This window comes from Trichechus manatus, unplaced genomic scaffold, assembly GCF_000243295.1.
Source record: "Trichechus manatus latirostris isolate Lorelei unplaced genomic scaffold, TriManLat1.0 scaffold00016, whole genome shotgun sequence".
Classification (NCBI taxonomy): domain Eukaryota; kingdom Metazoa; phylum Chordata; class Mammalia; order Sirenia; family Trichechidae; genus Trichechus; species Trichechus manatus.
Genome location: NW_004443952.1, coordinates 20,915,239 through 20,927,363, shown reverse-complemented (window position 1 = coordinate 20,927,363; position 12,125 = coordinate 20,915,239). Strand labels below are relative to the sequence as shown.

The 12,125-nt window shown below is 43.5% G+C and overlaps 1 protein-coding gene across 2 annotated transcripts in view; it reads left to right on the top strand.

Moving 5' to 3' along the window:
* Nucleotides 1-12,125, top strand: part of NR4A3 (nuclear receptor subfamily 4 group A member 3) — a 40,011-nt gene that overhangs the window by 11,978 nt on the left and 15,908 nt on the right. For both annotated transcript variants that reach the window (XM_023727469.1, XM_023727468.1), the window contains 2 exons: nt 7,353-7,552; nt 10,340-10,518. In XM_023727469.1, coding sequence (XP_023583237.1) covers nt 7,353-7,552; nt 10,340-10,518 — 379 coding nt within the window. The remainder of the gene's footprint in view (nt 1-7,352; nt 7,553-10,339; nt 10,519-12,125) is intronic.

Here is a 12,125-nt window from a genome sequence, read left to right as displayed (position 1 = left end):
GGTCATTGGTGGTAGCCGGGCACCAACTAGTTCTTCTGGTCTCAGGCTGATGAAGTCTCTGGTTTATGTGGCCCTTTCTGTCTCTTGGGCTAATGCTTTCCTTGTGTCTTTGGTGTTCTTCATCCTCCTTTACTCCAGGTGGTTGGGACGAATTGATGCATCTTAGATGGCTGCTTTCAAGCTTTTAAGACCCCAGATACCACTCACCAAAGTAGGATGCAGAACATTTTCTTAATAAGCTTTGTTATGTCAGTTGACCTAGATGTCCCCTGAAAGCATGGTCCCCAGCCCCCTATCCCTGCTACTCTGTCCCTCGAATTGTTTGATTGTATTCAGGAAACTTCTTAGCTTTGCTTTAGTCCAGTTGTGCTGACATCCCCTGTAGAGAATCCAGGGGCCATGCTTTCTGGGGTTCCTCCAGTCTCAGTCAGACCGTTAAGTCTGGTCTTTTTACTAAAATTTGAGTTCTGCACCCCACCTTTCTCCTGCTCCATCCAGGACTCTCTGTTGTGTTCCCTGTCAGGGCGGTCATTGGTGGTAGCCGGGCACCATCTAGTTCTTCTGGTCTCAGGCTGATGATGTCTCTGGTTTATGTGGCCCTTTCTGTCTCTTGGGCTAATACTTCCCTTGCGTCTTTGGTGTTCTTCATTCTCCTTTACTCCAGGTGGTTGGGACCAACTGATCATCTTAGATGGCCACTTGCAAGCTTTTAAGACCCAGACATCACTCACCAAAGTAGGATGCAGACCATTTCCTTAATAACCTTTGTTATGCCAGTTGATCTAGATGTCCCCTGAAAGCATGGTCCCCAGCCCCCTCCCCTGCTACTCTGTCCCTCTAAGTGTTTGATTGTATTCAGGAAACTTCTTAGCTTTGGTTTAGTCCAGTTGTGCTGACTTGCCCTGTAGTGTGTGCTGTCGTTCCCTTCACCTAAGATAATTCTTATCTACTATTTAGTTAATATACTACATTTTTTAAAAAATAAAAGCTTTATTTGGATTTTAAAAATTATAATAATAGTGATATATACACACTGATTTTTTTTAAAAAATGCAAACCATTTAGAAATGAATAAAGTTAAAAAAAAAAGAATGTCTCCTGTTCATTTACCAACCAGTTGCTATCAAGTCCTTTCTAACTCATGATGACTCCATGTGTGTCAGAGAAGAACTGTGCTCCATAGGGTTTTCAATGGCTGATTTTTTGGAAATAGGTCACCAGGCCTTTCTTCTGAGAGGCCTCTCAGTGGACCAGCTGAGCACTTTAACCATTTGCACCACCCAGGGACTCCCCTCTTCATTTACATCTGCCTAATCCCATTCTTCAGAAGCCCTGGTGGTGCATTGGTTAAGCACTCAACTGCTAACCAAAAGATCGGCAATTCAAACCCACCAGACGCTGTACAGGACAAAGATGAGGCAGTCTGCTTCAGTAAAGATTTACAGTCTTGGAAACCCTATGGGGCCATTCTACTCTGTCCTGTAGGGTCACTATGAGTCGCTATGGGTTTGGTTTGGTTTTTTGTTAATCCCACTCTTCATTGTTAACCATTGTTAACATTTTGGCATGTATCCATAATTTATTACATTTTAAATAGGAATTTTCCCTGTCAGGTTTGAGTCAGACAGTTAATTTCACTAATACAGTTAGTTACAGTTGCTCGCTTCCCCCCATAAATCAGGTAAATAGAGAAATGAGACTGTCAGATCTATATGTTTTAATCTTCAGGCATCAGCATCATGCCGTTAAGGTGTAGGTGAGCCGTTCTCCCCGTTTGCGGGAAAGGGAGACAGAGGACTTTTTTCCAACTCACGGAGGGAATGAAGTCTCAGGGGCCAGAAAGACAGCTCCTGGGCTCTGTGGAGCATTCCCGGCTCTGGGGCCCTCACTTCTCCTTTGGGCCAAACTCCCCCCTTTCAAAAGTAAGCTCAGATCATTGCATATCACTGCAGTCAAAACATGTCATGTTTGATTTGTTTCTCCTTGAAATGTTGCTATTCTCTGTCCCACAGTTGCTTTTAATTTAGCAATAGAAGTATATGTAGATACTAGCTTGGCTTCAGAGCCTGCGTAATTACTAGTGAGAAAATATACTTAATGTCTCATTAGTTGGCCATTTCAAATATTTTTCAGCACAGTAGGATGTTTTGTTGGTAATTAGTGCCACTTAGTGTAGTAACAGACTCCAAATACAAGAGATACTGCTCCGATAAAACCAGGCACCAGCAAATGGCACCTGAATGTGTTAGCAAGCTAGCCTGAGAAGCAACATGGTTAACACATGTTAGGCCTGCAGAGTAAGCAACACGAGGACTCTGTAGAAGAGTTGTTTCATGAAGCTACTTCGAAGACTCTCGTGTGGCTAATTCTCTAGATTTCAGGCTAGCTCCTGCCCCTTTGTGTGCTCAGTTTCTTCGTGTGAGTGGTGAGCAGATTAGACTAACTGTGCTCCCATGATCCTTTCCAGCCTTCTCATTCCCTGACCCTCTGCCCTGCTGTAATTGCACTGTGAATACAGGTCAACGGTTCCCAAAGCATGGCGCCCAGACTGCCTCTCTCAGAAAGAGCTAGGGTGTTTGTCTAAAAATGCAGATTCCTGGGCCATACCCAAACCTACTAAATCAGGATTTCAGGAAGAGGGAGGCAGGCAGGAATCCAAATTTTAACAAATACCTCAGATGATTTTTTTTTTGGCACACTAAGGTTGGAGCCCTGGTGGCACAGTGGTTAAGAGCTATGGCTGCTAACCAAAAGGTCAGCCTTTCAAATCTACCAGCTGCTCCTTGGAAACCCTACAGGGCAGTTCTACTCCCTCGTATAGGGTCGTTATGAGTTGGAATCGACTCGACAGTGACAGATTTGATTTAAGGTCAAGAACCACCAACATAGTTTAATAAGAACAATTCAATTTTACCTTGAATTTCCCAGTTTTTCTGGGGGTTGAGCAACTAGAGGTATAAATTTTCTAGACAGTTGTAAGATAATAAATCCTTGTTGTTTTAAGCCATTAAAAATTTTTCCAGAAAGTAATTAATTAATGTAACAAATGTTTACGAATGACTGCTGGGTATCAGGCGCTGTTCTAGAGCGTTGGACACATTGTTAAAAAAGATAAGACAAAGCCCCTGCCTTTGTGGAGCTTACATTCCAGTGAGGGAGTGAAAAAACAAACAAATATATATAACTGCAGGGATGCCATTGGTGGGCGAGAAGATGGGTTTTGTTTTGTTTTGGGGGGAGTAGTTAGATCAGAAAAGAATAAATTGGGAAGTGGGGAGAAATATATTTATTGCCAATGTTTAAAGTGTTGCTCATTAAAGCTTAAGAATCTAAGAATACGTGTATATAGTTTGGTTTGTGGATTATCACATCTATAATTTTTAGAGATGTAAAGACACAGAGGAAAGTAACGTTCTAAAAGGAGAAAAACGTGTTCTTCAGGTATTTACACATATAAGTATGACGGCCAGTGAGGTGGAGTGAGTAAGAGATTCCATCCACTCTGCCACGAAAGCACTCCCATTGCTGATTGTTAGGGCCCATGTTCACCACTGTCTCACGCAGTAACCATTAAGATCACTTATTTTAGGCCCAGGTTGTCGCTGAAGTCTGACTTGTGTGGCTCTGTTATTGCTATATGAAATGTGCAGACTAGTTTTATTTTGAATAATATCCGTTGCTGTTTGCAGCTCTAGATTCTTTTGTAGGCACTTGGGAGAAATTTCCCTTAGGCACTGGCTGTCAGTAAAGGGAATGCTGTGACTTTGACTAGTGTTAAAGCCAGATTTTTGATGGATCAATTATCCATATAGGCTGGAAAAAATTAGCATAAACAGAAAAAGATTCATTTTGAAAGTCTTTCTCTATTTGGCCTATTTTCAATTGAAATGGTCAATAAACAAATATTTCTAGATTTCCTTTGGTGAACCACAAGCTTGCTTAGTTCAGAGGCAGAGCGATGTAGGGGAGCACAGAAGTGCTGATGGTCCAGTTCTTCCAACTTAAGTTCACTATTCATTGGGTGCAGTTTTATAAACTGCTAGGCCAGGCAAAGAAAGAATCAAAATGTTTTGTTCTGTTTCTACTGCTGACCCTCTAGTCACCTCCAAGTTACTGGTGGCTCAGGCTGAATCCAGTTTGGCTCCAGAATTCTGGAATGTGAACTAAAATCACTGCAAGTGAAGCCCAGAGGGTCTGGTTGGAGTCTGGCGCTCCGAGCCTCCTGGGCTTCCTCCTTGCCCAACTCCATCAGCGAAAATGCGCCGGGATACACAGGGACTGCACTTCCCTGCGTGCAGGATGCATACAGTGTGAGCCCAGCAGGGGCAGAGCCCTGCCGGAGGCCTCTGGGTGAAAGCAAGCGCTCTGGTGGATCTGAGCAAATACTGGAAGCAGAGAGACTATTCAGTTGCCAGCCATGATTGTTCCAGGGAAGTTGGTACAGGAAGGATGCTGTTAGGTCCCAATCCCAGGGAAAGGTTTACATCCTTTTGTCTTTTTCTCCCTATTTAGTACACTACTTAAAAAATTAATAATAATGTTGAATCAGTGTCAAACTGTAGGGAATAAATTTCTTATTTGGTATGATTAGCAACATAGAATCAATGAATGCAAGAGCTAGAAGGAATCTGAGGGATCACCTAATCCAGTCTCTTCCTATTCAGAGGCAGAAACAGACCCAGAGAGGTTAAGTGACTTGCCTAGGGCTGCACAGCAAGTCAGTGCTCAAGTACCCCATGACCTGCTGCCTGGTCCTACATATTTACTCCATATTATCACTTACTTGGGAGTTCCACACTTAGTGCTGTCGGCTTCTAAAAGGCAGTTCTGCCGTGAATTCCATTCTGCCCTTGGAGAGCATATGGCATTAAATTCATAAAAGAGGTGGTGGTTGTATCCTGTTGAGTCAATTCCAGCTTATAGAGACCCTATAGGACAGAGTAGAACTGCCCCGTAGGATTTCCTAGGCTGTAGTCTTTTTAATTTTTTTTAACATAAAAGTGAAGAAAGTTAAAAAAAAATTACATTTTTTTTTTTAAAACTCTCCTCCCCTTGAAAGTACGTGTGCTGAGAGGAGATACAGGCAGTGTCTGTGACACCAGAATCATGCCAACATCCTCACATATCCTTGAGAATGAAGACTGTTTCCTTCTCTCAGACTTTGTTCCTGTGGTTCGTTATCTCACAGAAAAGCCAGGGCTTTCCAGAATCCTCGGCACTAGATGGAATTGTTGAGAACAGAAGAGCCAGGCCCCACACTGGACTTGACGTTATAGGTTCCCAGAAAGTCAGGACTGAAAATTAGAACCTTCTAGTTCAACCCCTTCCCCATTTTATCAGTAGGAAGCTGAAGGATGGTGATGGTTCCAGGTGCAGTAACCATCATTAGTATCATCATCCGCATCTCTTGTTAAGCATGTTCTATGTGTCAGGGCCTTCACATACATTATCACATTTAATCGTTGCGACAAAATTTTGAGGAGGGTATTGTTATCCCTATTTTACAGAGAAGAAACATCAGTGAAGTAACCTACCCCAGATAACTAAAGTACATGGCAGAACTACATTATATCGCAAATCAGGGGCCAGGCCAAAGCTAGGATTAAAGTACTGGGCTCCCTGTCCAATGTTTTAATGCCTCCTGGAAAAGCACAAAAAGAAAAAGACGCAATTAAGACAGGTGTCTCTTTTTCAGTCCTAAGTAGCTCTACCGTAAGCACCTGGCTGCTAACAATTTTCTTCTCCAGGCAGGTTAGGACGTTGTGGCAAACCTAGGTACTCCCTGACCATTCTTGCATCGAATAATATTTAACAACTATTTATTGGAGGTCAGTGATGGTGTGGTGTTGGCAGAAACATGGGACCAATGAGTAAATATCAGTAGACTGCCAGTTAGAGTAAAGCCAAATGTTTTTTAAAAACTTCAAACACTGTACCATGGGCTACCAGTTAGTAGCATCAGACATATTAACAGCCAGGAGGTGTAGGACTTGAAATCAGAGGGCCTACGTTTAAGTCTTAGCTCTGCCATTTATTGCTTATGTAACTTGGCAAAGCCTCTTATCTTCTCTGAGCATCAGTTTCCTTATCTGCAAAATAAGAATTAAAATCCCTGCTCCATGCAGATCAACTGAGAGAAGGGATGCAGAAGCACACTCGGCTGTGTTCCTGTGAAGGAACTGATGTGCATATTTACATGAGAGTTTTTGCATATCTTTTAAGTCTCTGCATTGTTGGTCATATCTTGCTTATTGTCTTTCTATATTAATCATCGTGCCCGAAGGAGGAAATTTTTTTCCTCCAGTGATTCAGAGCAAAACCCTAGCTCTAACAGAATATTCAGAAACTGGGTAGAGACTTTGTGCCTGCATATACCATTCTTCCCCTGGAACACTCTAGATCAACGCTGTCCAACGGACCTTTCTCCAGAGATGGAAATGTTCTCCACCTGTGCTGTCCAATGAGATGGTCATTAGCCACATGTGGCTATTGAGCACTTGAAGTATGGCTAGTGCGACTGAGAAACTGAATTTTTTATTTGATTTGATTTTAATTAATTTAAAGAGCCATAAATCCTGTCTAATGGCACATACCTGCCTGAACTCTCCCTCTCCCCGTCTAATTTGTTTTATCTCACAGAAATGCACCCACAGCAAGCAAAAACCATTCTCTCCTCCTATTGATTAATTCTGTGATTCTCAAACTTCAGAGTGTATGAGATTCACTGGAAGTCTCAATAAAACCATTTTCTGGGCCCACCCGGAGTTTCTGGGGTGGGGCCGATTTTCATGACTAGCAAGTTCCCAGGTGTTGCTGATGCTGCTGGTCCAGGGACATACTTTTAAGAACCACCAGGTTAGTTTAGAATCCCTTTTGGAGAAAGCTGTGGCAAAGTGGAATCAGTAGGCCCTGGAGGCCCACTTGACCACAAATCCCTGAGGCAGTGATTCTCCACATGAGCTTCCCTTTGAAATCAACTGGGGAGCTTTTAAAATTCCCAATGCCTAGGCCCCACCCCACACCAATTGAATTAGACTCTCTGGGGGTAGGACACAGACACAAGCATTTTTTAAAGCTCCCCAGACGATTGCAGTCAAGGTTGAAAACGACTGCGCAAATGGGACTTACGCAAATGTCTTTGCAAGCGGACAAAATAAAAATTCGGCCTATTTATATCACAGGGCCTGTTGTGAGAATTGTATGAGATTGTGGATGTGAGAGGGTTTTATGAACTGTGGGACCTAAAAGTAAAGATTTGGGCATTGACAATTTTGAAAGGGCCAATTTGCAAATGGTGCTGTTATCCCGTTGGATGCGGATAATAACGCTGCTTTCTGTGGTTTGCATCCTAGTACTGTTCCAGTGACCAGGCTGCTGCAGGCACAGATGCTGAGCACGTCCAACAATTCTACAACCTTCTGACAGCTTCCATTGACGTATCCAGAAGCTGGGCAGAAAAGATTCCAGGATTTACTGATCTCCCCAGAGAAGATCAGACATTACTTATAGAATCAGCCTTTTTGGAGCTATTTGTTCTTAGACTTTCCATCAGGTAATTACTATTATTTTGTCTTCCTCCAGTCTACCTGTATGTTTTTGAAGACGTTTGAAACCTGCTGTGTTTGTAGCTGAGTCATGGGAAATCAGTTTGATCAAGAATCAAATATGAAAGATGACCAGGCACTAAAAAACTGAGTAGTGGCTAATGGAAAGGGTGCTAGACTGGTAACCAGGACCCCTGGGTTTTAGTCCCAATTCTAACGTGGACTTGCCGTCTGATTCGCTTATCTCACCTGAAATTTGTTTCCTTCTTTGTAAAATGAGGAGTTCGGACTTGGTGGTCTCTGAAGTCTCTTGTAGCTCCAACATTTTCTGATTCTAGGAAGATTCTCATGGTACATAAGGTGGTTCCTGGGAGCAAGTGTTTGCTTTGTAAGATTGCATTTACCTCATAGGTTTCTATTTAATAAGTCGCTGTTCTAGTATACCAGATGGAACTCTAAAGAGTTCCCACAGCTTCCCAAACCTTGTGTTTACTCTGAGAGAATTGCTTCTTGATCAGATCTGGTTCAACCTTCCATACTCAGTGATACCAAAAGCAAAGAGGAAGTAATTTCTCAAAACTAGAACCTGGTATATAAGCTCCTCTCATAAATTCCACATGTAGCATTTTTGTTCCGTTTTCCTTTCTTCCTTTCAGTTTTATATTTTTAGGAGCTTGGACCAACATTTCACCAAAAATTATAGGAAAAATAATCATCTTGCATCCACCCACTCACTTCTTTCTCTCTTCCTGCCACCTCCTCCCTAATTTCATACTGTGTTACCAGAAATGCACATTTAAAGTGCAGATTCCCATGCCTCATCCCAGCTATTCTAGTTTGGTAGACCTTGGAAGAAGACCAAAAATCTGCTTCTTTAACTCATACTCCAGTGATTCTGATGCTGGTGGTCTGAGGTCCCCATTTTATACTCTGAGACTGATCTTTAACTCATAACTCCAGCAATTCTGACACTGGTAGTGTGAGGTTCATGTTTCACACGCTGAGGTTGGATCACTCTGCCATAGGTGTGTCCTCTGTGGACTGATCTGTGGGAGAAGAGGGATGGAGTTGCAATCAGAGTGCCAGAAATCAACATGATTCACAGCCAATCCAGTGTCCACCTCAGTGGAGCCAGCAGTGTGACTATCAGTCATGAAGGAAAGATAAAGTAGATGATAAGCTTCATGCAGGCAGTCACAATATGTGTCCTATTGGCTGAGTTTTCTCCAGGGCCTGCCTCCAGGAATGGAACATCCTTGGTGCTCAATAAATACTTGCTGAGTGAATGAGTGAATAAAGCTATTTATCCCAGAAGCATAGTTAAAGAGATACTGACTTGTAAATGCAATAGGGTAAGATAGATAAATGCATGGCAAGAGATTTGAAAATTAAAGGAAAGCTGAGATTAGAATAAGGACCATATGGAATTCAGAATTAGTTACACCTAACTAATTCTGTTAGGTGTTGAGCTCCTCCTATGTACGAGGCACTGTGTGTAGGCTTTCAAATCCTTTATTTTATTTAATTCTCACAGCAGTCTTGTTGTTGCTGTAGCTGCCATTGAGTTAGCCCCCGACACATGGAAACCCCATGCACAGTAAAAGGAAATGCTGCCTGGTCCTGCACCATCCCCATGATCGCTTGCAGATCAGACTGTTGTGATCCATAGGGTTTTCTTTGGCTGATTTTTCAGAAGTAGATTGCCAGGTCTTTATTCCTAGTCTTAGTCTGGAAGCTCCACTGAAACTTCTTCAGCATCGTAGCAGCATGCAAGCCTCCACTGACAGACAGGCCAGGAGTCGAACATGGGTCTCCTGCATAGAAGGCGAGAATTCTACCACTGCACTACGATCTCAGGAGGTAGCAATTAGAATTCCTGTTTCATAGATAAGGAAAAGGAAGCCTAGAGAGATTAAAGGAGTACCCAGGGCCACACAGCTAAAAGGTGATGTCCAACTGGAAGTTAACACTGTTAGGAAGGACATTATATAGTGATAAAACCATTAGACTCTACATGCAGGGTGCCTTTCACGAAAGAGTGGGATGATTATGGACATAATATAAACTCTCAGGAAAGATTTAGAAATAGCCCTCCACAGCCCCACTGTTAAAAGCAGAGATGGTAATACAAAATAAGGATTCTTTTGTATTTTAGGCCACTTCTTAGTTTACTGTTGGCTGCTGGCGCTTGCAGGGGCTTGGTGTTTTAGAGTCTGCATGGTGGCATTGTAGTGCCATCCACCAGGCACTCCCTGGAAACCCTATGGGGCAGTTCTACTCTGTCCAATAGGGCTGCTATCAGTCGGAATCAACTCAACGGCAACGGGTTTGGTTGACTGTGGTTTTAGCCTCCAGCCTTATCAGTTTTTGATATTTAAGAGAATGAGGGAGCTGCCCTGGTGAAGGAGCACAGAAGGGGGCAATCTCATGGACACTGCAGGAGAGGTGGTGCACTGGGCTGCCCTGCCATAGTCCTTGTGAGTGTCTCCTCCTCCATGCCTGGTCCCTTGACAAGTCAGCTACTGACTCTACTACCAGAGAGCAGACCCGGCACCCCTAGCTTTCCCTGGGCTGACTCTCTCCAAGGAAGTTAGCACAGATGAGTGGTGGTGGTTCTTTGTTTCCAGGAACATAGTCTTGTCCAGCACAGGTGTCTGGGCATGTTTCCCAGCACCACGCTGTATTCTGAATGCTGCCCCGCAGCTGTTTCACTGCCTGTGCATTATGATGTTATCATGTTGGACAGACTCATCTAACGTGTCTCTAACCCCAACCCCCATGACTTTGTCTTGCAGGTCGAACACTGCTGAAGATAAGTTTGTGTTCTGCAATGGACTTGTCCTTCATCGACTTCAGTGCCTTCGTGGATTTGGGGAGTGGCTTGACTCCATTAAAGACTTTTCCTTAAATTTGCAGAGCCTGAACCTTGATATCCAAGCCTTAGCATGCCTGTCAGCACTGAGCATGGTCACAGGTAAGCATCACCCTGCTGTCACCTGAAGCAATTGGGCCCTCTTTTCTCTCCTTTCCTGTGTTAAGGCAGATTGGCCCTGGCCATCACTACACTAGAAAATTAGGAAAATGACTGCCACTTTTCTGAATTCTGCTAAATTGAACCTAGTTTAAACAAAAAGCGTATACATTCAAGTTGCTGCCATGAAATTCTAGGAAAGAGGATTCTTAGTCTCTTGAGTTATTGTTGTGAGGAAAGCCAATATCTGAAAATCAGAATTCCCATAGGAGATATGTTCATAGTTGGACTGTCTGCTTCAAGATTTATTTTTACAGAGGGTTTCCAAGGAAGATTACCTTAAGCAGCCTGTTCTTGTGATACGGAGGAGGAGAGTTCCCCCCATCTCCCCAGTCCTTGGCTAGTGACCCAAAGAAATGTCAAAGAACCACACACATAGAAAATACAACTTGATTTTAATAAGCTTGATTAGCAGAAAACTGAGGAAAATGAATATATCTGTAAAAAGTGAAAATAGTGTTCAACTCAACAATCTTCAAAAGTTAAGAACCAGAAGCATAAAACATAGGCGGTAAGCAGAAAATATTTATTTTTTAGAATTAAGTGTTTTCTCTCCTCCTAGATGTCTCTCCCTCCTAAGGCTGAGGGGGCCAGGAAGGGAGAGGGAAATAGGCATTTTGGGTAAGAAAGGGAATACCATCCACCTGTGACTATCATGGAGTCCCTGGGTGGTACAGACAGCTAACATGCTCAGCTGCTCACCTAAAGGCTGGCTGTTCAAGTCCACCCAAAGGTGCCTCAGAAGAAAGGCCTGGCAATCTACAAAAAAATCAGCTATTGAAAACCCTGTGGAACACAGTTCTACTCTGACACACAGGGTCGGAGTCAACTCCATGACAACTGGTTTTGTGGCTGTCATAGCCCCAGGCCCCAGCTCCCTTTGCCCCTCACACCTTCAGAGTTTCCTGCTGAGATCCACCCTTTTAGGTCTGACTGGGGAGAATTGTGGAGCCCTGGTGATGCAGTGGTTAAGCATTTGGCTGTTAACCAAAAGGTCAGCAGTTCAAATCCACCAGTCACTCCCTGGAAACCCTATGGGGCAGTTTTATTTTGTCCTATAGGATCGCTCTGAGTCAGAATCGACTCGACGGCAGTGGGTTTGGTTTTTTAGGGGGGAACAATGAGGCAGTGATGGGATAGAGGCCCAGAATTGCCTAGCCAGACCTGGGGCTCACCCCCATCCCTTCCATCAGACCCAGACTCAGATTAGGCTATCGGACTGAGAGTAAGGTTCAGATTTGATACACTCTTGGTTGTAGACAACAGTTTTCAGGCAGGTGGTGAGCTTCACAAAGAACCCACTGCAACCTATGGCACAGACAGGCCCTTCTTTCTGACGCGTCAGAAATGCGCGTTGGTTCGTCCAAGCTTTGTTTACACGCACCTTCTTGGGACATCTATTACCCAAGTGATGTGTGCCTGTATACCTTAAGAGCTAGTCTGGTTCATGATTTGATGGTTTACATGGAGGCAAAGAAAAGTCAATGGCATGTGCTGCCGTTGAGAATCAGACACTAGCTTGTTCCCTCAGTATTCCAAGTGGAACCAGA